At 42.1% G+C, this 25792-nt stretch overlaps 1 protein-coding gene across 4 annotated transcripts in view; it reads left to right on the top strand.

Moving 5' to 3' along the window:
* Positions 1–24127, top strand: part of ARHGAP24 (Rho GTPase activating protein 24) — a 192353-nt gene extending 168226 nt beyond the window's left edge. For all 4 annotated transcript variants that reach the window (XM_005485331.4, XM_014265860.3, XM_074540829.1 and 1 more), the window contains 5 exons: positions 7387–7519; positions 8272–8345; positions 8753–8874; positions 11428–12499; positions 14679–24127. In XM_005485331.4, coding sequence (XP_005485388.2) covers positions 7387–7519; positions 8272–8345; positions 8753–8874; positions 11428–12499; positions 14679–14922 — 1645 coding nt within the window. In that variant the 3' untranslated portion in view covers positions 14923–24127. The remainder of the gene's footprint in view (positions 1–7386; positions 7520–8271; positions 8346–8752; positions 8875–11427; positions 12500–14678) is intronic.
* Positions 24128–25792: the final 1665 nt, after the last annotated feature.

Below are 25792 nucleotides of genomic sequence, written 5' to 3'. Positions count from 1 at the left end.
ATCCAAAATGTAAAGCTGCTGTGTTCTAGGCATTTAATCACTGGGGTTGTTGAAGCAAAATAAGACAGTGACAAGGATGAGGTGAGAAGAAACACATGCACAATTTTTTTCTTCTCCAGAGGAGGAGAAAAATTTTAAAAGAAGAATTTAAAAGAATGTTTTAAAATTTTGGTGAATTCTGGAAATGGAATGTGTCTCATTTGGGCTGCAGTCTGCATTGGCACTGTGCAGATGGCAAGCAGAAAACACTGGTTGTAAAAATTGTTCTTTGTTTTTCAGATCCAAGCCTGTACATAAGAATTTGTTTAGAAGCAGATAGTTTCCCACAAAGAAGGGGCTTCATATGCCTTCCTACTGGCAAAGTGCAGTAATCCCTTGAACTCCACATTTTTATGTCAAATGAATCTTTACTCAAAAGCTTGTTCCTGCCAAACACAAATGGCCTTAGGCCTGTGACAATTCCCATTTGTTTCTGCTGGTTCCAGCCTTTCTTCCCTGATCCTCTCAATCTGCTCATCAGCTATGCCTCTGGACCCACTTCATGTCCTTTCCAGTTCCAGCCCTTACTCTAACCAGCTAACAGAAATAATCACTGCATATGGCACAACTTAAAGACCTAGTCTAGCAATTAAATACTCATTAGGAGATATATCTAGTGTGTTGCAAGGGTCATTAAATTAGTTTAATTGGTGTCCTGTTGTGCTTTTAGTTGGATTTGGTGTCCTCAGAGTGTTTTTAGTTACTGGCAGTGAATGAACATTTGTAGTGACTTTGCATAAATTTCAGTTTCAGAAATGGTTGGTTTGTCAGCTCTGATTAAAAAAAAAAGAAAAGCCAGCTATGTATTTCATTTGCCACTGACCAATGATTTCTTAGAGGGCCATGGTCATCTTTAAGAAAGGATGACATTTTGTTACCATGTGCATTGTCTGAGACAGTGGGTTTTTTAAAGCATTCTTGAAAAAGACAGGTTGCAAAATTGGTGGCTTTCTCTTCCAGTAAACAAGATCGGGTAGGTTATTTGTTGTGGGTTTCCATGTTTTTACCTATGCTTGCAATCCCTGAAAAACCTTGGAGAAACTTAACAGTTTTTCTGAACAATCTATCAAGAGAAGATAATCACCAGTATATTCAGTGGAGCTGGTAGATCTTTGTCCTAGAGGAAACCCAGCTGTTTCTTAGACCTTTGCCCACCTTACCTGAAAGCACTTGTGTCTCTTTAAGGATCTGTATTTTTTGAAGTAATTTTTAGCATCCTTCCCCATGGAGTTTGTCTTTTTCCTTGTCCTAAATTGCTGTCTTCATTGCTGTTTTTAAAGCCTTTATAAACCTGCATAAATTGGCTGCTGTTACAATTACTGCAGTTGGTACCTAACTCAGAAATAGGTTCTGCCAGTCTTCACCATTCCTTGTGGACTGTGGAAGGTATCATAATTTGTAAAAATGGTCAGCACCAGGACAAAGGAGCAGGATAGGTTTGGTTTATTTCTCTGTCTAAACCAAAAACAAGAATAGAAATCAGTTGTTAACTTATACTAGAGCCAGACTGGTAAATGCTTTCATATATGCTTCACAAGGTGTGGGCAAAATTTAATCTGGTATTTAAATGAGGCACAGGACTGCTTGTACTAGAGCTCTGCATTATGTAGGAAAATTATATAGAGTAATGCTTTGAAAATACCCACATAGAGGAAGAAAAATCACATAGCACATTAAGTTAACCTGACCTTTGAATTTCTGGACCAAAGCCTGTCTCCCAAAATCAGTCAAACTGGTACACAAAATGTAATGTTCTCCTTTGTTTTATTACCAGGACTCCTAAATTGAATTATAGCCTCGCAGCTTATTGTTCCCTAGTGTTTGTTCTTCATGCAAACTGTTTATGTGCCATCATGATCTAGAGCTATTTTTGGCAGGGCATTAATCTTTTTGTAATGTGACCTTGCCTTGTTAGTGCTTCCTCTCGGGGAGTTTACGAGGGGCTCGTTGGCTTTGTGCGTGGAGCGCTGAGTGCAGCTCTCTGAGCGCGCTGGCTGCTGCTCGGAGTGTGAGGGCTCTGCCTGGATTGCTGGTGACCTGCTGGGCTCCAGGGATATTGTTTATGGTAGAGGGAGTGAAAAACTGCAGGGAGTGTAATCGGTCTGACAGGCACTTCCACGGTGTCTGTGGTATCACAAAGGAAAGTGCTGTCAAAACAGCAACGCCATAAGAGATATTACTGACAAAGCTCAGATGAATGAGCCTTTGAATATGATGACTAAGGAGAGGCTGGGACACGTTTGCATTTGTCATGCCTGTGCATGAACAGTGCTGGAGCGGGGGCATGCTCCTTTGGAAATGCCACCATGAATGCAGGATTAATATTTCGGTGAGATAAGTCATCTTGCTCAGACCTCCCACCACAACATGCCAAAATAGCTGTTCCTCAGCTTGCTGCTGCTTTTTATGTTACATTAAATTCCCCACTTTGTGCTTCGTCATTCCCATTTCAAGCTCGTAATTGTGCACTTGGAGAAAATCTGCCTCAGTTAATGAGTTGTTCCAATTTAGATAACAGAGGATTTTCTGCCAGAATTGACATCCTGTGTTTTAATAAAAATTAATGAATGCTTCTAATCATGTTAATTATGAATGTGTAATCATAAAACACTTTGATATTACACAGTCAGATAGCAAAAGAAATATGATGATAGGTATAATCATTAAATTTCTGTAGCTGTAATGATTCTGGAATGTAGGCAAGGACAGTGCTCAAGGGGGAAATTCTGCCCTGTCTTAAGCTGATCAGTTGTAACTGAAAAAAGTCCATGAGGAAAAGGTCCTCCATAGGCATGTGTGGTGGTTTGACCAGGAAGGAGTGGGAATTCTGGGAAGCTGTGGTCAAACCAATGAAGGTTTTGGGTTTGAGACTGGCACCCGGTGTAGCCAGTGGGGTTTGGACACACCTCCGAGAATACACAGGGGTTAAAAGCAGGGCACTGCCCTTGGTACTCTCTCTTGGGACGTCGCGGCAAAGAGGTCAGATCTCTCCCCCGTCCAGCCCAGCCGCTGCTGCTGGGCGGGGGAGGGGCAGCCATGCGGTAGGCCCGGGGCCTGGACAGAGATGGGGGTGAGAAAGCTCTCAAGGATGGAAGGGTGGGGGAGCCCCAAGAGACATCGGGCAGCCATTCCCCCCCCCCCCCAGGAGGGAGAGAGAGGAGAGCCGGCGTCTGAATGTGATAGCAGCCGCCCAGGAGGAGAAAGGGGAGGGAAGAGTGCAGCCTGGCCGGTGGAGCAGCAGCACCTGTGGGAGTACCAGCATTCTACCAGCATTCTGAGATAGACAGAGACTGAAAACTTTTAACCCTTTCTTTCATGATTGGGGCCTTGCAAAAATGCTAATCCTCCTCGAAGCTGAATAAGAAGGGAGATAAGAGATGAGATGAGACAAGGACCTGGCCCGAAGAACGTGGAGATGATTGGATGGGGAGAGATGATTTGGAGTGGCCTTTTGGCTGGACTTTTCTTGTGGCCATGGACTCAGTTGTTCCTGTGACACAGACTGCATTTAGGGGGAGGCAGTGCCTCAAAACCAGGAGGGTTCATTTGTGAGGACCCCCCGGCCCCAGGGGGTTGGAAAAATATGGGGGGGACAGATGTCCCAAAGCAGAGACTGTGCCTTTTTGGAGTGAGACAAGGCATCCTTGAAAGACAACCCTAAAAGCAGCTCTGGTCCATGCCGTCAGTGGTGAGAGCACTGGGCATGGAAGGAAGATGTCACAAGCGGCAAAAGGACTTTTTCCGGGCGGTGCCGAAGTGACAAGGAAGCACACGAGGTTTCAGTGTGTTTCCAGGAGAAGCCTATGGAACAAGAAGGACTCCTTTCCTCTTCATGAACTGCAGTTTGAGTATACTAAAGTGTGGGGCCAAGGCTGGGCACTTGATTTGGGAGAATGTATTGGATTGGGAAAGTCAGGGAGTGGGGAGGAGGAAAGTTTTTTTGTAAGGTTTTCAATTTCTTTTTTTCTTTTCCTTATAGTCTTTCCCTATTTTCCTGTAGTTTAAGTAATAAAGTGTTCTTTATGTTTAAGTTAGAGCCTGTTTTGCTTATTCCTGGTCACATCTCACAGCAGACACCAGGGTGAGGCATTTTCATGGGGGGGCACTGGCTCTGTGCCAGGCTCAAACCATGACAGCATGCAAAGATCCATGTTTTAAAAACTACACCAGTTATCCTAAAGGCAGAGATCTAAGTGCTGGTTTTGACTTAGACTGTCGATGGAACAGTGTAGATTAAAAAAGGAAATAAATGCTCTCAGCCCTCCACTTCAGCACTTGTTTGAAACCTACAGCTGTCCTCTGTGGCTGAAAAGTGTTTAGTGGTATTTGTGGACTAAAACACCCAAAATAGAGATGCATTAGGACTGGAGCCTGCCATTTTAAAATTTTCCCCTGTAATTTAAAGCAGAAGGTGAAAAAAATAATACTACATTGCAAGGTCTAAAAAAGTCTCAGATGCTGAGAGACAGTCTTTTAGTTACATTATTTATAAAAATAATGACATTTTTTTACCCACAATTGCACTCAAAGAAAGTTGCTAGCTTTTGTCTAAGTGTTGATAAAGCAGAATTTAAAAATCCAGTTCTTAAAGAGCTTGGCAAGCAGTACGTCTGTGTATGCAGGCTGTGTTTATTTTGTTTGCGCTGCCCAAATCTGTATGGCAATCTCTGTACAGATAGAAGTCTTAAGAAGTGGTCCAGTACTGTTAAGGGAAAAAACCCCAAATGTTCCAAAATCTTATTTTGTGACCCCACCATCTTGTGGCAGTCTGTGGTATTGCCGTAGGAGAAAAGAATTGAAAATTAGTTGAAAATATTGTATATATGTCTCTGTCTGCTGATTGTGACCTGAGTTTCTAATCCCATTTTATAAAAGACCTTTCTACATACTTGTAAATACAGCATGTGCTTTGGAAGTTAATTTGAGAGCAACACTTCCCATTTCCTTCCTCCTCAGCATCCTGTCTCCCTGTTTCTCTCTCAGTTCTTCCATGGCAGACCCACAATTTTTGGCACTCAGCTTACCTCTTGCAGTGATAACCTAACAGTACTTCACACCAAAATAAGAAAGTTTAGAAATTGCATTAATTTTCAAGGCTTCTGTCTCCTTCTTCAACCTCTTTTATCCTTCAGATGCTGTGCCCTCTAGGAACAAGTATTCCACAGCAAGTACTGGTGTGAAATCATTCTTACATACTACAGGAAGCATGATCCTGGCATTACAAAGAAGGGAGGATGTTACTGTGTAATCCCCTTACTGAGAGACCTGTGTGCCACCTTCTAATTGTTCTTCAGTAATTTCCCTCACTTACCCTGTTTGATTGTTGTATTTTGGAAAGACCTCTCTACTTTTATGGAAATAGACTCTGTAAAAAGGTGGTTAAGTCCTTCAGCAAGGTGTGAGGAATTTCCTTATTTAAATAAAAAAGCAGTAATAATAAAATATTCAGAAAGACAATCAATGCTGAGTTGAGATTAGATAGAGCAGAAAGGTTAGAGGCCAAATCTGAGCCAGCATTTGAAATCTCATTAAAGAGTACAATCAGACCTAGTTTCATGCTACTAGTTCCCCACATCTGTTATATATGTATACAAAAATTGTGGGGGGTAGGCAAACACTGTTTTGAATTCCAGCCACTGTACAAGAGAGGGTTGCAATCAAGAGATTAGAATTTGAACTTTCTTTAAAAATCTGGGTTTGCATTAGTATTTTAGACAGTTTTTCCAGAAAACTCTTTTTGGAATTTGAGCTGGGAATTATTCATGTTGGAATTAGAAATGTTTTCTGCACATTCGTTTTGAGGAGTTTGGTGGTGGTGAACATTAAAACATACACAGTGCTTTATCATCTCTCTTCTTCTCTGACATACCATACCACATTACTCTAAGGCTGTTCCCACCATTCCTGTTAAGATTTAACTTAGTAAAAGCCATTACTGTTTTAACAGATTATTTCAAAATAATGATTAACATACCTCTAGCAAAGCTTAAATGTGTCAAATACCAATGGCTCCCTTTAAGACACTGAGTTACAAAGAAATACTCCATGTGTGAAGTCTTCAAAGAAAAAGAAAATATGTAATAATGCACCTTGTAGGCATATGTGCCTTTCCTGTTTCATATTCATGAAATGAGCAAAATTTAGTGCCCCCTTCTATGATTTTTCAGAAATCAGAGGTAAAGATAGCAGCTTGCAGTACAATTCTTGATCTGAGCCAGGGTAAGCATGTAGAACATTCCAGTAAGGATTTGAATAAATGCCTGAATAGCTAAACCCAGGGATGGAGCCAGACATAATGCAAGAGAGATTTCTTCATGCTAACTTGTGCCTTATGTCCAATTTTGACTTACTTATTTTTAGATAAATACTGCTAAGTTAACAGGAGTGTAATTTACACACCACAGAAACATTGAAGCAAGTGTGATTGCATTGTCTGAACTTGTGGTTGTGATCCCTCTCTCTGTGTTACTTTTAGTGTGCCTGATAAACAGCTGAGGCTCCTACTAGCTGTATCCAAAAAACCCTTACATTTCTGCAAATGCAGTCACGGGAGGCACATGTTGCATCAGGCCTTTGACTGCTGGCCCTGTGATGTTACCTGTGCTACAAGCATTCATAGATAGATATTTTCTGTTTGGTGCATCAGCTTATTTGGTAGAGGGTAGAGCTAAAACTCATTTCCCAGGGATTTGTGGTTCTGAGTGTAGTTTAGCAAGGTTTTCAGTGTAAGAGTACAGCTATAAGGCACAGAAGTCATTTAGCAGGATCCCATAGGAAAAAGACACATATCAGGGAAAAAGCTGTAATTCCAGTAGGTAGATTTCAACTAAATGCCTGTGGTAGATATGTTTCCTTTAAAACCTGCTTCTTGAATAGTGGTAACAGAGGATGTGGTGATAAAATGGAATTGAGACACACTGGGCATGTTTTGGGAGCTGGGGCCATCTCTAGTAGGAGAAAAATTCCCAGTGTGTAAATGCCTTGTTTCTAGCTCAAGTGAAAATGAAAAGTGTCATTTAGGATGAATTTTCCATGTCTGAAGGGAGATGCTTGTCAACAAGAGGCAGGATCTATCTCCTCCATACCTGTCTCTGCAAACAGGGCCTTATGTGTAATTATTTATGGTAATAAATCACTAGAGCTGATGGACATTTGCCTGTGGGTATCTTGAGTTTTTATAGGACAAAAAATCCAACGAAAACCAGATTACAGGTAGGATTTGTAGATGTATATATTGGTGATGAGTAAAGTGTGGGGTGGCAGTGGAAAAGTGGCAGGTTTTAACTTGTCAGTCTCACAGCATCATCCTGATTCACATTAATGACTTCTTGTATTCCACCCCAACAGCAACACAGATGTGCACACCGTGGCTTCACTGCTCAAGCTGTACCTAAGGGAGCTCCCAGAACCAGTTGTACCATATGCAAAGTATGAAGATTTTCTTTCCTGTGCCAAAATGCTCAGCAAGGAGGAAGAAACGGTGAGTTGGTAACTCAAGTAAGATGAAATAAAAAACTGTTCCAGTTTTCAGGAGGAGAGAAGCTGGCAGTTGTGCTAATTTAAATTAGCATCTCTTAATTGAAGCAGGTTTTGTATGAAGATTCTTGCCACCTGGGTCCTTGGGAGTTCTAAAATAAAAGTGTGTTAGCTGTATTTATAGCATGTCTCTGAATCCAGTTCAAGTAAACATCACTGTAGTCAATAGCTTCCATTTTGCATGGAAGAGATGTATATTTTCATGGATTAGACTCTGAACTGTAAGAGGAAGGGTCTTGATGGTTGCTGTTCAACTCTTGCTGTTAAATCAGGAGTCATTTATTAGTCAGAATCTACTATGGATCAGAACTGGGTAAAATAACCAAGTAGTTTCTTGTAGGAAATGCCAGCTAGTTCAAACCAGAACTGTTCCTGGAAGGCTTAGCCTTGTTATCAGAAGGAGAAATGGAGCTGCTGGTCAAAAAAAGGAAAAATGAAAGAAAAAGAAAAGACACGATGAAACCAAGATATTTATTTTCTTGTTTATTTTTTTCCAGAGTTAATCCATGTTAGCCTAATCCAAAATGGGTTCTACAAGCTGTTTGTTATTTATCATAACCTGTATTTAATGCTGCACTTTGAGTGGTGTGTCTGTTGTCTTGTAATTGGAATTGCTGACCTTTTATTTTTAATCTCTGATAAAATATTAAAAAACTGTGCCTACTCACTCTGTATTTTTCCTTAAACCTCTTAAAGGGCCTGAAGGAACTGGTGAAGCAAGTGAAGAGCCTGCCAGCTGTCAATTACAATCTGCTGAAATACATCTGTAGGTAAGTGTTCTTGCAAGACTATCACAATGGTATTTATAAGTGTGAGCTGACAGACAGACCTGTCTGTCTGTGTGCCCTGAAGGAAAAACATTACTCACACTTGGAGGACTGGAGAACTCAAGTGAAGGTACCAAAATGGTAGGTTTACTGCATGACTAATTAGTAATTTGCTCTATCAAGATTGTGACTTCTCTTTCATAAGCAGGCAAGGAGTGCAAGAAAGTAGAAGTGAACATATTCTATCCTCTTGACAGGACCTTGTTTTTCCCATTTCTAACTGCAGTTATTGGCTTTGTTTGCATTTAGAATGCAATACTTGAACTATGTTAAGAAACAATCATGATTTGACTTTTTTTTTCTAATTTTCCTCCTTACATGTTCCTTAAGGACCTCTTTCTTCCCCACAGATTCCTTGATGAAGTGCAGTCATATTCAGGTGTGAACAAAATGAGCGTGCAAAACCTGGCTACGGTTTTTGGCCCCAACATCCTGCGCCCCAAAGTGGAAGATCCTCTGACAATCATGGAGGGTGAGCTTACTGTAATAACTTGTAAGAGAAAAGAAGAAATGTCTTTAGGTTTATTGCCAGTACATAACCAGTCTGTGCAGTAAGTTCCGTATATATGTTATACAGAGACAGAAATTTTCAACCTGAATGAGCTTTTGGGTTAAATCTTGCAGGCTAATGTGAAAACTACTGGAATGTGCAGTATTGCATAGGGACTTTGCATGAGATTGTTCTGCCTTGGCAGCTTCACTAAACATGGGCCTTCTCTCTCAAAAATTCCTGAAAGCACGGCATGTTCTTACTCAGCACGTGGAGCTGGAGTGCAGTTAATATTTCACCTGTGCTTCTTGAGGACAAGGAAGAGCTCAGGTTCACACTGCAGTGACCCGTATAGAACCCCCATGAGGCAGTTGTGTATTCCATGCCTTGCTGAACAGCAGGAATCAATTTGCCAGATTGATTGCATGCTCTCATTGACAGCCATGTTCAGCTGTAGCATTTTGCTGTGATTAAGACAAAAATATGGACATGACAGTGTCCTCCTGTGACTGACTTTCTTCTAGTCTTAATCTTTGGAACATTAACTCTGCATAAAGTATACATGCCTTTTCTGCCATCAAACATGTTTTGTTTAATGTGTAGGATTTACTCCGCTTTCTCAAAAATTAGTGCTGTCCATAGACTGTACACTGAAAATTTAAAAAATGCAGGTTTCATAGTTTATTTCATAGTGTATGGAATTAGTCTTTTCCTGTGAGTATGATGCTTTTTCTCTTCCCAGATACAATTCCCTCTATACTTTGTTAATTCATGTGTTTTTCTGAAGCCTAACTTTTTCTCCTCCTTCTTTTTAACAATGACTATGTTGTTGTGAACAGAAACATGGCATTTCCAAATCATGTATGAAATCTGTGAATACTGTCTGGAGCAGCTCTCCAGCCTGCTTATCAACAGCCCTAGAATTAAAATGATGGTGCCTGTTGCAGGAAACGGGGTGGATACTACATTGTTCTACATAACTACATAACACTTCTTTAACTATTGAGAAACAGGTTTGATTAAACAGATTCATGACTTCTTTTAAGCATTACTGTAAGATTTGACATAAGACAGTGCTGATTTGCAATTTGGCTACACATATTTAAATGTATAGGGACTTTGAAAAAAGACTACACATTGATTGGTGCTCATGGCCACCCTTTGTCATTTCTCTTTGCCTTTTGGAAGATGCAGAGTGCTTTCCTTGCACAATCATTCAAAATAAAACATGCAGCTCTGGGGAATCATATCTTTATTGATGGGGATCAGGAGTTGGTTTTGTTTGATTCAGCAGAGATTTCTTTCAGAATTCCAGCCACAGGGAAAATTTTTTCTCTATCAAATGCAGTTATAAAAGTTGCCTGAGGACAAAGCAATGTTTGTAGTAAAGTTCTGCACACAACAGGTAATGTTCTAAAAAGGAATGCAGCTAAGTGTGCCAGGGGATTAGCTAAGTGAATTTTCCTGCTGCCTAGTTCTAAAGTATCATTTTGCCTCAGCAAACAAACAAGTGAGAACAGCTAAAAAAGATACTGAGTACCCTCGTTGAATTGACTCTTGGTGTGCATGTATTTTAAAAGGATGGGATATAAAATCCAGAGTATTATAGAGAAGTTGATGTGAAATGACTTTTGCACAGTGGGAATTTATTGATTAGAAAAGCACAGCATGCCTCTCAAAGCTTTTTAACAGTTTAAAAATGAAGTGATTATTATAACTACCTTGACCTTGTTCCTGAAATATTCTTAATAAACCATAATGAGGGTCTGCTTTAGCAAAATAGAGTTGCACATCTTTATCATGCCAAGTCCAGTTCTAAATGCTGGTATGTAAATTACAGTGCAGTCAAGTGGTGTGCACACCAAGGGGCTGTTCCTTTAGAGGAGAAGTGGCCATCTATTACAGGAAGCAGCAAGCTGTGGTCCTGCATTGCTTCCATAGTTTGCTATAATGTGGCATAGTTCTCTGGCTGTGTTTAACCACCATAGAGTTGTTAAATGCATTCACATGAAATTAATTCTGTCTCATTACTGCACTGTTTTGCTTCAGAAGACTAAAATGTGTGTTCCAGCAGTGCAAATCCCTTGCCTGCCCATTTGCTGTTAAACTATCAGGCATAAGTGCTGTGCCAGAATGAGACTTCGGTTTTAAAACGTTCCCCACATTGAGTGGAAAGCCATCACTTAGAATGATGTTACCATGTTCTGCTCATTATCTCCTCCTGTGGTCTTCATGGGATGCAGTTACTGTCACGGTAACAGCCTCTTTGCAAATGTTCCCATTGTTTTTAGGGGATCTGTGAGGCCTTGCTGGCTTGGTGTGATGGAAGGAAGAGTTCATGCTGATGTGGCCCTGTAGCCAAGAGGCACTTCAGCCTTGTTAAACATTCAGGGTGTTACACAGATGGCTGCATTGTGTCAATGTTTGTATAAGCTCAGTGTTTGCTAGGTATTTGTGGAATCTGGGAGATAAAATGTATTTATGCCTTAAATAAAACAGGCCATTCACAACCACGTGCTTGGTGTCCCCTTTCAGGTACAGTAGTAGTCCAGCAGCTCATGTCAGTGATGATTAGCAAACATGAAGAGCTGTTTCCCAAGGATGTAGACCCTCAGATGGGACCTGAGGTGTGCAACAACAACAACGAAATTCCAAAGAAAACCACTGCAGGGCAGCTACAGAACAAAGAGAACAACAATACCAAGGAGTCGGCAGTGAGGCGCTGCTCATGGGACACACCCGAGTCTCCCCAAAGGGGAAGCATGGACTGTGAGTCTCCGACTGCTCTGCCAGGCAGCAAGACAAACAGCCCCAGGAACAGCATCCAGAAACCAGATGTCACCAGGAGCCCGCCACTCATGGTGAAAAAGAATCCTGCTTTTAATAAAGGTAGCGGCATAGTCACCAACGGGTCCTTCAGCAGCTCCGTGGAGGGCCCGGAGAAGAGCCAGGCCGTGCCAAACTGCTCCCTGCAAGCCAGGAGAACGTCGTCCCTGAAGGGGCCAGTGACCAAGATGGGCACGCACAGCGTGCAGAACGGCGGGGTGCGCATGGGCGTCTCCAGCACGGACGGGCACAGCAACAGCCTGGGCAGCCGGAGCCCGGGCTGGGCGCCCAATGGCTTCGTCACCCTCAGGGACAACAAGCAGAGGGAGCCCTCGGTGGCCGAGTCAGGCCAGCACAACAGGCTCTCCACCTACGACAATGTCCACCAGCAGTTCTCCATGGTGAACTCTGATGACAAACAGAGTGTGGACAGTGCCACCTGGTCCACGTCCTCGTGTGAGATATCCCTACCAGAGCACTCCAACTCCTGTCGCTCATCCACCACCACCTGCCCTGAGCAGGACTTTTATGCGGGTAACTTCGAAGACTCTGTGCTGGATGGGCCACCCCATGAAGAGCTCTCTAACCCCGGTGACTATGAGAACAAAAGTGACAGGAGGAGTGTGGGGGGCCACAGCAGCCGAGCCACCAGCAGCAGCGATAACAGTGAAACGTTTGTGCCCAACAGTACCAACAACCACAGTGCTTTGCACAGCCTGGTGTCCAGCTTGAAGCAAGAAATGGCCAAGCAAAAACTAGAGTATGAGACAAGGATAAAAAGGTAAGATGGTTCAGTGCTCTACCATCTGACTGACTTTTGCAGAGTAAATCCAAGTTTCTCCTCTCATGACTTGCACTAGCTGCAGTCACTGCTGTGTCACTCACTTGCCAGTGGTTTGTCATCTTTCAGTGTTGACATTGCTTCAGTGATACTGTGATCCAAAGGAGTTTTTTTCAGAGCAGTTGTTTGCCATGGTTGTGACATATTATCCTGTTGGTGTCAAAAGGAAAGCCAGAACCTTGTGAGTTTCTGTATAATCTAATTAACAAAATCAGTAGCCTCTCACAGTGTTTACATTATCTCATGCTTATTCTTGAGAGAAAGGCAACTGAGTGTCACCTTTCAGTGCAAGCATTGTTGTGGCATATTCCACTTGTAGTTTTTGGGACTGGGGAGACTGCTGGACTCCTTTGCAGTCCTCATTCCTCTTGAGAAAATGCAGCATCTGCTCAGCGTCCTATCTTTGCTCCACTGCTGAGCCTTTCCTTCAAAGCTCAGACCTGTCAAAAGAGGGCAAGGGAGGGAGGAGGGTATCTTTATCTACAGAACGTGCAGACTCTGCTCATACAGAGCAATGTTACTGGGGTGGGTGGTTGTAGAGATCAGTGAATAAACTCAAAATCTGGGCTTAGCATTAATTAATGCACTCAGCAGTGTGGAGCTGAATGTGCTCTCTTTGTTAGAAAGGTTCTTCAGTTGAGCTGTTCAGGACTTTCAGTTCTCACCTCTGTTACACAGCAGCTCTGTGCTCTGGTACCTCTGGCACTGCAAGTCATAGATCACAGTGTGAGCGCTGCTGGCAGCAGCAGCTGCCAGTCAGAGTGCAGCACACAGGCTGTTGCAGTTTTTCACCTGCACCACTCTTTCCAGCATAGTGTGCAGTGCAGTGGAGCACTTCATGTACAGGTTAATATGTGTGCTGACTGTGTTTAGTGCCACTAACATCATAGGAGGGTTTGGGTGAGAATGGACCTTAAAGGTCATCCAGTTCCAATCCCCTGCCATGGGCAGGGACACCTCCCACACGACCAAATTGCTCAGAGGCCCATCCAGCCCGGCTTTGAGCGCTGCCAGGGATGGGGCAGCCACAGCCTCTGGGCAAGCTGTGCCAGTGCCTCAGCACCATCACAGTGAAGAATTTCTTCCAAACAGCTCATCTAAACCTACTCTCTTCCAGCCTGAAGCCACTCCCTGTTGTCCTGTCACTACACCTCCTGATGAAGGGTCCTTCTGGCTTCCCTGCAGGCCCCCTTCAGATAGAGGAAGGCTGCAATGACATCTCCATACAACCTTCTCTTCACCAGGCTGAACAGCCCAAACTTTCTCAGCCTGTTGTTGTAGAGGAGGTGCTCCAGTCCTCTTATAACTCCATGGTCCTCCTCTGGACCTGCTCCAACAGGTCCATGTCCTCCTTATGCTGGGGGCACCAGAGCTGGGCACAGCACTCCAGGTTGGGTCTCACTAGAGCAGAGCAGAGGGGCAGAATCCCCTCCCTCACCCTGCTGCCCACGCTGCTCTGGATGTAGCCAGGATACAACTGGCTTTCTGGGCTGTGGGCACACATGGCCAGCTCATGTTGAGTTTTTCATCAACCACCACTCCCAAGTCCTCCTCAGTGGGGCTGCTCTCAGTCTCTTCTCTGCCAGCCTGTAGGTGTGCCTGGGGTTGCTATGGCACAGGTGTAGGACCTTGCTGTACTGTACTTCATGACAGCCATATTTATACATACATGCAGATCCATATTGGCAAATAAATGCAGCAGGCAGGAGAAAGGAGATTAGCAGTGAAACAGAGACATTCAGGGCACTATTCTGACCTTGTGGGTAACTGCTGCAACTAGCTGCAGCTGGGTGTCAACACTTCAGGAAGTAAAGGGAATAGTTAACCTACCCCCTGAGAATGAGATGAAGCTGTTTTCTTCTGTGCCTTTTGGCTGTTCAAAGGCATTTTCTAATTGAGCTACCAAAGAGACAAAGGTATTTTTAACAAACTGTCAGAGAGCTTGCCCTGTGAGAGCAGTTCATGGATGAAGCCATGGTTTGTAGATATGCCCATCAGAAATTCAGTCTAAGCTTTAGAAATGAAAAGAAGTGTATGAATTTGTTGGTGGTGTGTGTTTCTGCTTGAGTGAGTGAGGAGTGCTGCTCAGAACCTGTCTGCTTTTATTTCCTTCATGCAGCCTGGAGCAGAGAAATCTCACCCTGGAGACTGAAATGATGGCCCTGCATGAAGAGCTGGATCAAGAGAGGAAGAAGTTCACAATGGTGGAAATCAAAATGCGTAACGCAGAGCGGGCGAAGGAGGATGCAGAGAAGAGGAATGATATGCTGCAGAAGGAAATGGAGCAGTTTTTCTCTACTTTTGGGGAATTGACAGTGGAGTCTCGCAGACCAGAAAGAGGCAACACCATCTGGATCCAGTGAGCTGTGGAAGCATAGGCTGTGGGACTTGAGGAAGGGCTTGGGGGTATTATACTGTATCAGGTGGCTGGTCACCTGTCTGAGGCTAGTACTCAACAAAATGTTACAAACCCTTGAAGGAGGAAATCATACATACATTAAGCAGTCATATCTACAGTGTGTACTTACCAAGTTATACTCTTTGAATGCTTCATGAGACTACTGTCAAGTGTTACAACTGGATATGTGTATATAAATTTAAAAACCACCTTAAAGCAAGAGATGTATCTGAAGAAATATTTTAATGCAAGTCTTGTATTTAAACTGGTAAATTGAGATGTTGTTGCAATCAAGCTTTATATAAAGGCTTTTCTCCCTTGCACTTAACATAATAAGCTATTTTTGGCATTGTGTTACCATCAGCTTATTTTGTATATCAAATGGGTTTTTTTGTTTTTGTTTTGTTACCCCTTTTGCTGGGGAGTGAAGATAAACAGATATGTTAAGGTAAATGTGTGGATGGTTAGCTCTGATTTGCGTCGCTTCCAAACATAGCAGGATTGAGAAACTGAAATATGACTGAAGTATGCCATGGGAAAAATAAAGCAGTACTGCTTTCACAGAGTTGATGGCCAGGGGACCAAGTTCCAGGGCACCCCATTGTTAAGTAACAAGTGAGGATATGAAATCAGCCTAGACTGGGGAGAGTGACAGAGGGATAAACAGCTGCTTGTTTGGGAGCAAGTGTGGGTGACCAAGTAAGAAGTTGGGAGAGGGGAAAGGGGGACTTAAAGAGAAGTTCATCACATGACCAGAGTATTTGGTGTACCCTGAAGAAGCCCTGTGCCTCATCACTGCAGTTCAGAGCAGGGATATAAAACAGTTGTTCAGACCATGTTTGCATCTGAATTACCTCTGCACTCTGGGTGAAGGTAAGTCCTTTTTGTAGTGCTGGTGGAGGGACGCACAGGGAGGTTTAACTGGGGATTCTGGTAACCTTGTCGGTGTGATGGGTATCAAAAAAAAATTAAAAAAATGTCCATGGTAGAAATTGCTGGGGCAGCTGGCAACAAACAGTAAATAAGGAAGAAAACACACCAACATATTCACCACTTGTATTTACAGTGTATATTAACAAGTTATCACACTGTCATGAATGCTTCAAGGGATTATTGTCAAGTGTTACAACTGTGAAAGTTCCAGGCTCTCAGCATCACCAAGGGAGCACCTAGAGGGAACAGCCTGAAGCGTCACAGCAGGCAGAGTGCCAATGGAAAGAAACAGCAGAGCCATCCTGTAAATTATTCATTTGTTTGGCATCTTTAAACACAGTAAGTATAACCTGTATTTTCCCCACCATGTTAAGAATGTTTGGTTTTAACTTAGGGTTTAGGGCTGCAGTATTATTAGGGAGGGTTGTTGAGACATCTTGGCTTCCCTCTAGTGTCTCTTAAATATATTGCAATTAGTTTTTAATTCCAGCTGAAAAAGATTGATGCAGGTGGCTTCAAAGAACCTTCTTGGTTATGGTATAGATATTAAACAAGTATTAATTGGATGTGGGAGTTAGACTGGGAAGCAAACATGAGATTTTAAGTTTCAGAGAAATACAGAGCATTACATGTGGTGCTTGTGGATGCATTGTTTGTGTGTGGTGAGGTTCAAAGTCCTGTCAGGGCAGCTGTTGTATTGATTGCTGTGAACATGTCCGGTGCACCACCAATCTGTGTGTAAATCAGAAAAAATCAGACAGGGAGAGATCAAGGTATGAGTTGCATGTTTTACATCAGTTAGCAGCAATCACAACATGTAGCCACAATGGTGAGAGAAGAAAACAGATTACTATGTTAATTCTGTTTTTTTAAATTGAATGAGACCTTGATAACTGATGCAGTAGGCTTCACAATTTTAGCAATATCTGACATCTGTTGACATGACATCAAAGGCTCTAAATATTTTCCTAACTGGAATTTCTTTTTTTACACAGTAGTGAATGCTTCTATCAAACCTTGTGTTAGGCAGGATTGGTCTGTTTGTTTGAAGATTGACTTTGCCTGCATTTGAAGCTTACCTTCATGTTTCAAAAGGTATTTTAGTCAGTTTCTCAGAGAATGTTCAAATTCCAGTTACGTGGCTAAGCACCGACACCCAAATTTCTTGCTTTGCAGTCCAGAACAAGATTTCATCTCACTGTCTTGCAGAAATCATCTGTACAGAGGGAGAACTTGAGCAGGCACAGCAAACTTAGAAAATACCACTGACAGCAGATGTTCATTCCCATCATGATCCATCCAAAGTACCCCTCTCCACCTGTGAGATTGCAGCAGCATTTAGGCTGTGGTGATAAAGTTTATTTATGTCCTTCAAATGGTCATCTTCATGCTCCTGTTTTGTCCAAGTTCTTCAAAAGCACAAAGTCCTTGATGTTTCTTATGTTCAGAATCTAACACTGGTCACTTCTCAGCTGGATGACACCATTCCCAGGTGGCCCACAACTCATGAGCTGCTCTGTTCCCTTCAGCGGGTCCAGCCTGTGTGTGCAGTGACCTGCTGAGGAGGACGTGCTGATGGAGCCAAGTGGCCAAAAGATAAAATCACACTCCCTCTCATTCAGTGCAGTGGAAAGGGCCAAGGTTTATTCACAAGATTAGGGTTAATGCAGATTGAGCCTGAAGGCTGTGAAAAAAACTGTAAGGATTTTATGCAGTGTATTTCTAGATCGATGTATCTCATAAAGACAGATTTTAGTATTCTTAACTGATAAGGTACTGAATATAACTGAGACACCTGGTTTTATCACCAGTTTGGGTAATGGAACAAGTCACTACAGGCCAAGCTAACAATGTTACCTGCTGCAGGAGAGCACTAAGTTTCTAATATCAATTAAAATAAGGTTAATAAATTTGCTTTCAGCTCTTCCTCACAGGTTTGTGAACTCCCCAAATTAATAGTCTGTTGTATGAGTTCACTAGCCAGCCTCAAGCTGAGAATGCCAGTACAGCTCATTCCAGCACATTGTCCCTCTGCCTCATGCACAGCTTGCAAGAGACAAACCTTTTACAATTAAACAGCACAGATGCTGGGAAAAAAATCTGTTGAGCTGATGACCTTCTGGTCCAGTCCCAAGGTTCACATTACATCCAAAAGCATAATTTCAAGACACACAAGCAGGCTAGAGTTGGGGCACAGAGAGTAAGAGAGTGATGCACACTTAATCCCATCTCCAGCCACATCATGGGGTCACTGGGATGGATGCTCGTACCCTTATGTGCCTTTGCACAGCAGACTGGAGAAGTGGCAGACACACCCCATAACTCTTGAGTGTTAGATGCTGGTGTTCTGCTTTGAGAAGCTTTTGTCTCCCCTTCTGTTTGTTAGAGTCCTGCTACACATTTGCAGTATGCTCTGGTGCAGCAGGATAAATCAAGTTACTACACATCTTTGCCACATGTTGTTATTTCAGCAACTCAGCATCAGCTTCCCAAACACAAAGATTAATAAATAAAATACCATGTGAAGGGATTTGCAAAACTGGTGTTAGATTTTCATGAGAACAAAGAGGAAAGGAGCCTGCTGATATTACTGCTCTTAAGCAGTACTTGATCGAGTAGTTAAAGTGCTGGTCCAGAAATTTTTGAGAAAGATAAAATTTCCTAAAAAACCTTAATATTTGACAAATATTTCTTGTGTAGCATCCCTAGTGGGATGGAACAGAGTCAGGGTAAGGACAGAATGAATAAGCAGGTACAATGATTTGCACATTTTGACAGCCCAGTCAAAACAGTGAGTTGCCTCCAGCTGCTCTACATTTGAGCACTTCCTGGATGAGTGAAACTCCTAATTAATTTCCTTTCTTACTCTAAAGTCCCTCTGGAGTCTGTCCATTGAAGAGGAGAGTGCAGACTCTGTGCCCCTGGCAAATCTGCAAGGAAGCAGAGGAGATGGAAAAGAGAGATGGGCAAATAGAAATTAACATGTACTTGTGATGTGGGCATGCAAAAATAGAGGAAACAGATGGGAGAGATGAGGAAAACAAGGAAGTTAATATACCTGAAATTGCCATGTGTAGGTGGTAGTAATCTGCTCTCTGTTAAGAGCATTCTTTGAGAATGTTGTGTTATTCTTTCAGAGCTTTTCTGGCTCTAAATTGCTTTGTGGGCTGACACCAGGAGCTGGCTCAGCTGTTCCACAAATACCTGCTTTGTTTTTGTGGGTCCTGTGTGCCAGCAGAGTGAGTTGCTGTGGGGGAACACCCAGCAAAGGCATTGTGACAGGAGGGAAGGAGCCCGGGAAGCCGGGCAGTTCCCCTGGGTTGCAGCACTCGCTCTGGAAGCTGCTGATGGCCCTGCCCTGTCATCCAGCATCTCTGGAGCAGTGCTGCTCAGGAAATGAGATTCACGCTGATGCAAATTGCCGAGACTCTGCAGAGGCTCAGGAAGCGGTGGGAGACACTGAGAGCTTTCCCTGCCAGGCTTCTAGAAGCTGTCATAATGTGTGTAATTACAATTAGCGTTGGTGATCTAGTTTTATTGGGAAAGGGTTTTATTGGAAAAAGGCTTGTCAGCAATAAAACAGGTTTCTTTAGTATGCCAGTAATAATGGAGAATGCAAAAAAAATTTTTGAGGGCAGAAACATGATCGTGATGCAAATGTATTCCTTGCTTTTTCCCAGAGGGATCCAGGATAATGAGCTTTATATGCTAGACAATTCCACTTTTGAATCTTATAAATGCAAGAATGGAAAACCCCTTCTACCTCTGTGTATTACTCTCTTCATGAGAAAGAGGTTTAAAGTGATTAATGTTCAGTAGCACTTTGTGTTTAAAATACTATTATGTGCATGGCTGTAATTTTTTTAGTGTGTGGTATTTAGGAGGTGACTTGGCTTGGGACCAGAATAGGTAATTTTGAGCACCAGTATTTTCTCTGTTGTTCATGGGACAAAGGTGCAATTTTGAGTTTTTGACCTTAAAAGTTAACATTTACTGAAATGTAGTCTACAGTTCAGTAAAAACAGTGGTGATTGTTGCATGTAGCACTACTCGCAAATTAATTTCCTAAACTGTAACAAAAAATGTTCTCTAAATCATCAGCATTGCTGAGCTATGCTAGTAGCTGGTATTTTTGATTGTGCATTCTGTGTATCAGGATGAATGACAGAGCGTGGATTTTGGCAGAGCAGGATGACAAATGTAGTGCTGTTCCCACTTTCAACCTAGACTGAGCACTCTGCTGAGGTTTTGCTTAATTTCCTCTGGCAGATGTGCATAACAGTGAGACCTTACTCTGAGCATAAGTTGTGTGTGGAAAAAGTTACAAATTCACACCTCCCTCATTCCATAGGAGTTCCCATGAGTAGACATGCCTTAATACTAATAGTGCATGTGGCTAATGGATATATTTGTATAGTTTAATGGTATTAATAGTGGGTATATCACAATTGACTTAATTTATATTCTTCTGTCTGACTGGAGGGACCTACATCAAAGGAGGCTGAAATGGAAAGTAAGCAGGGTATGAACCATGGCAGAAATGAAGCATCTCTGGAGGCAATTCCAAAGGCCATTAAGAGAACAGTTCATGAACTATTAATGTATTTCTGTGCTGCCAGCTAGGCCTGTTTTTCCCAAGGCCCAAAAAGCACACTAAGCTATTAAAAACCTTGTCTAACAAGGGAAGAGGTGGAGACCTGCTAGTATCTTCTCAGGAGGATATGCTGGGTAAAGATGGACAGCTTTGGATGCCCTGGAGCCAGCAGGGGCTGGGTACATTTGCAGTAGCTTGCAGAACCAGGCACATGTCCCAGTTGGGGATCTGAGTCCCCAATCCAGCCAATAAGCCCAAGTGGCATCCATTTTAAGAATAGTTGTTCAGAAGAACTTCTGTGTGGATTCTGTATTCATCTGTATTGATCACACACACTTTAGAGGTGTGTGGTGCTGTGGATTAATGGTGTGACAGGTTTTTGTTCCCTGACAGTTTCTGGGCAATTTTTAAGAAAATATAAACAAATTACTTGTATTCTACTCCTCTGCTATTCAAGTTCTACTGTCAAGGCAAACAGGAAGAAAGAAGGGGGGAAAAAAAGAAAACCAACTCCAGTTGTAGTAGGTGTTTCTTTGTTTAAACATTATAGTCTCAGTAGACCTGTATAAACCGTATTATTTGCAAACCTGTAATTCCAATGCACTGAAGCACACCTCAGGCAGGCCCTGCTCTCTGCTGCTTTAGTTATGCATTGCAGTACTTAACAATAAATCTTGGTTTTACTGTGGGGAGCCAAATCCATCACACCTCAGCAAAGGCAATTAAAAATGCAAGTTAGCAGGAGACTGAGGTCCACCCTGTGAACACAAATCAACAGGCCTGTCACATACATTGATTTCCTACTTAGGAATTCTTAAAAATTACAGAATAGTCAGGCATGAATGTTAGGTATAAATATTGCATTGATTTTGATGTGAAATGGAAGAGGAATATATAGTTAATAGATGTGTGCTGAACACATACAGAGGTCAGCAGAATGACTTTGGTTTGGCCTGAGAAGCTGGAATTGAATCAGTGACCCACCTGAGGACAGCAATAATGCATCACCTTCGTGTGATGGCTGACACTCAGGGTGGTGATGTTTAACTGAAAGCCTGTGGTACTGCAGAAATATAAATCTGCTGTTATCCTCTACAGAGTCTCCTCTAAATCATGCAAGGCCTAATTAAAGGCCTTAGAGGCTTATTAAAGACTTAAATTTGGGATCAAACGTGGCTTACTATCAACAGAAGATGGCAACCAGAAACTGCTTGGGCAAGTTCCAGAAAACTGGCCACAATCTTGGCAACTTACTGGTTGTTCTGTGGTTAATCTCTGGGCATCTACTCTGTTGGATTTATTTCCTTCTTCCTGATCCACTTTTGTTGAACTCTTGACACTGCAGCACCACTTAACAACGAATATTTCCTAAGTTCTGATTTATGCATGTTATGTATGAGATGGGGACACAGTCAGAAGGCAAGAGAGATGTCATCCTGCTAGAAGCAATGTAGCCACAACCCCCTGTTCTCAGCACTGCAAAGGCTTTCAGGTGGATTATCCTGCACTCTGTATGTACAGACACGCTGTCACAACCATGACAGTGCTGTGCAGACAGAATATCTTTGTTTTTGCAGGCTCAGTGCTCAGTTGGCTGGTGTGGTGAAGGAGGAGGTGCCTCTGGATCACAGGAGCTTGTACATCAAGCAGTAGAACCAAGAGCTCCCTAATTCAGAGGGGGACTGCCCAGGAATTTAGAGATAAATGCAAAACTCTGCACCCCATCTTTTTTTTTTTCTTCTTTGTGGATATGGAGGGGCAATTGAAAGGCAGTAAAGTAAAAGAAAGATACAAATTTGTTTTAAGACCAGAGTGTCTGAGACGATACAGTATTGGGAAATTTCTGTGTGCTGAGTACTGTGGTCTAGCAAAACAAGCCCTTTAAATGCTTCTTGGAAGATAGCTCCAGCCCTAGGTGCCTACAGGATTGGCCCAAGAGAGCAAAACCCAGATGATGGCTGAGTAATTGCCCAGGAATGCAGAGAGGAATCAGGTAAATAATGGACTGTGTCTCTTTGTCCAGAGGCTGTGAAGTGACACCAAGGAAGTGAATGTCAGGGAAGCTTTCTTCCTACCTTAGGAATGTGTGTTGTGCTTGATGACACAGCAGAACTTTCCTCTTCTTTATGGGATGTGTCTGGCAAGGACAAGCTCAATCTTCAAGGTAGACTTGAAGATGTCTCCTGCTCCTCCTAATTGTTTTGGCTCCAGAAGAGGAAGAGCATCTTGAAAATCTTCTGTGAAATTTGATGGCACTCTTGGCAGCGACCATTATCTACCCTTATAACATTTCCTCTTGGGCAATTGTAAATATCTTTAATATCTTCCCCCACAGGGTCCTAATAGCCATTGCTAAAGTCTTCCTGGTCTTCTTTTCACCTGCTAATTGAGTTGATTTCTAAGATTTTCTGTGGACCACTAACAATTTAGACCAAGTATCTGCACCCATACCAGAAAATACTAGCAGAAGAAAAGCAGTCACAGAGTAAACCTTCAAATATAGATAGCTGTGATCCCAGTCCAGGAACTTTGATAAATCCCAAAGCCTTGAGATTTTCATATGTATATATATATATTTTAGGAAGGATTGACCTACTCTATTGAAATTATATGAGCTTATTATCAGGCCAAGAATCACCTAAAAAACCCAACAAGAGAAGCAAAACCAAATAAATCACAACACCAGAACCTGCATCTATCTTTAAATGCTTTCTCACATGCAATTCAAATGTTTGATGGTAACACTGAATGCCATTACTTTGCACATAAAACTTGTTAAATGTGTGAATTACTTGTTTTTCAAACTGATGTAGTGGAAGGAAAGGCTGCTCTCATCCTCTTCTATCTCAGTGAGAATCGTGCTTGCAGAATAACTGTGAAGGATGGCAATGGTTTCAAGCTTTAAGGACTTCTTTAGAGGAGGAGTAGATAAATACATGGTGATATATAAACAGATAGTACTCCATCTATATCTGAAAAGATAAGTGAGATTTCCTGAGACACATACAACAAGGCATTTTATTTTGTCCTATTTGACTCTAGTAACCACAGCATTTCTTGCTTGTGACCATTTATTCTTACTCAGAAGCTAAGGTTATCTGCAGCAGCTAAAATAACATAAATTATGTTGTCAGTGAGGCAGTTCCCCTGAATACTGATACCAAGAAGAAAACCCTCACAGCCTGCAATTCACATTAGGGAGTCATTTTTGGTAGCAGAACCTTACCATGGGCTCTGTGCCTCTCCCTCCAAGGCTTCAATCAGTGCTTACACACCTGTTCTTGGAGTGTTTTGTTGGTCCTTTAGATCACTGCTGTGTAAATATAGAATATTAAGTTTATCTGGAGCTACTGCAGTCTATAAATATTCAAGTGTCTGCTGCCAGTTTTGTGGATGTGAGATTCACGTTGCACTAATGGAAATTATAAATTCAATCACAAATGAGGAGGACTCTTGAGAGACACTTAAGTGCACTGCAGTATTAGACATCTAACAAGTAAAAAATCCTAATAGAAAGGAAGATAACTGTGGCTTCTCAGTTACACTTCACAGCTAGTTCTCCAAATATTCTTTCTCTGCACCAGAATTTCAGTAACGCTGAGAGTTCTCAAAAAAAAAAAAAGGAAAAATATTCCATTTTGTATGTTTTGTGAAATGTGATTATTTAGTTCTGCCACCATGTACATGCCACTGTGTGTTCAGAGAAAGGGATGGTGTTGCTTATGTGGTTCCTTCAGTCTCTCTGGAAATCCAGGCAGTTCTCCTCTGTGTCCTTGGAAAAGAAAATGGAGGGGAGCCTGGTTTAAGAGAGTTTGCCATGTAAGGACTGATCCATGCCTCAGCATTCTCTACTGGGAAATTCAATGCCTTTTCAATCTCTTTTACCCAGATTTAATTGTGTGACCACTTTATTCTTAACATTCTTATGTCCCCTTGTGCCTTCCAATGATTAGGAGAGATGGGATTCAGCCATATTCCTGCCTTATCACCTGTGCCAAGTGGCTTTCTGCATCAGTGCAAATGCTTTTGTAAAGGGATTTCATTCTGCTAGCTATCAAGTGTTGCAGTAGGTGCTTCAAATGCAGTGTTGCATAATAGTGTGACTTGTTCAGAAAGCACATTGTAATGCAGGTTTTTAATCTGGGTACCAGTATCAGTGAAGGATAACAACAATTTCCGCACTCTGTAGCTTCCTGAGGCTACTGCACAGGTTCTGTTTAGCCCAGCACAGCTCATGTTCCAAAAAAGTTCAGAGCTGTTAATTACAAATTTATTGAAGGTTTATATGAGTGCATGTGAGCACATCTGATAAAGCCTACATCTAATCCTGACTTGATGGGTGCTGGTCACAGACACTTCACAACTGCCGTGCTGGCATAGGAGTTTAGGAAGCACATTGCTGTTTGGAAATAATTCCAGTATATCCTGAGCATCTGATCTGCTGGGTAGGCAGAGAAGGAGTACTATTTTTATATATTGAAGATTTCTCCAGTTTAATCTGTGGGATTTTTTTAATGGGATTCTGTTTTCTGAACACATGGAACCACTTTGTTATTTAAAAAGTGAACAATAACTTCTGGTTATTCTCAAATCGAGAAAGTGTTTCCCTCACATGGCATGTATCAGAGTGTAATGGGCAACAATCATCACATTTATCAAATTTATTGGAAATCAAGTGACTTTTAGCCTTTGTCATTCAAAAAGCATGCCACATTGTCAAGTCATGAGTTAAGTTTGGAATTACTAGAGCCAAAATTCCAAGTAAGCTTTTTTATTGACCACCTCTTTATGTCCCTGTTAACTTTGTATCTTTCCTGTGGTTTCAACCCTTGGCAACTTGATATGCTTTTCCTATGCAAAAAAATTTACTGGACTGTAGCATTAGGAAGACATCCCTCTTTGCATGTTCTTCTACTTCATTTTTTAGGAAATTTTTCATTAAATCATGTTGCAGCTCCTATAATCAGAAGCATGTTGAGAGCTCTGTACTGGTGCAAACACTTTTCGTAAGGTGTTGATACCAGAAAGAAGAGTTCAGTACAAAATGCCATGCAGAATACCTTCTGTGAATTGCTGCAAAAGCCTTTTAGGGGAGGTGTTTGCTGCTCAGCTCAAGAGATTCACCCCCACTGGACTATGAGGAGAAAATACTGCTTTTTGTTTGCTTGTTTGTTCAGAAGAAAGGATGTTGTGTTTGCTGTTACAACATCTAGCAATGGCTGCTATGTGAACTAAAATTTGAAGCTTCTCAAATGGAAATGAGAATTGCAAACCCAAACTGAGCCCCTGTGGCTAAATCTTTTTGATG

Source organism: Zonotrichia albicollis, chromosome 5 (assembly GCF_047830755.1).
Source record: "Zonotrichia albicollis isolate bZonAlb1 chromosome 5, bZonAlb1.hap1, whole genome shotgun sequence".
In the NCBI taxonomy this organism is placed as follows: domain Eukaryota; kingdom Metazoa; phylum Chordata; class Aves; order Passeriformes; family Passerellidae; genus Zonotrichia; species Zonotrichia albicollis.
The sequence above is the reverse complement of the archived record's forward strand: the minus strand, read 5'-3'. Positions and strand labels throughout refer to the sequence as shown.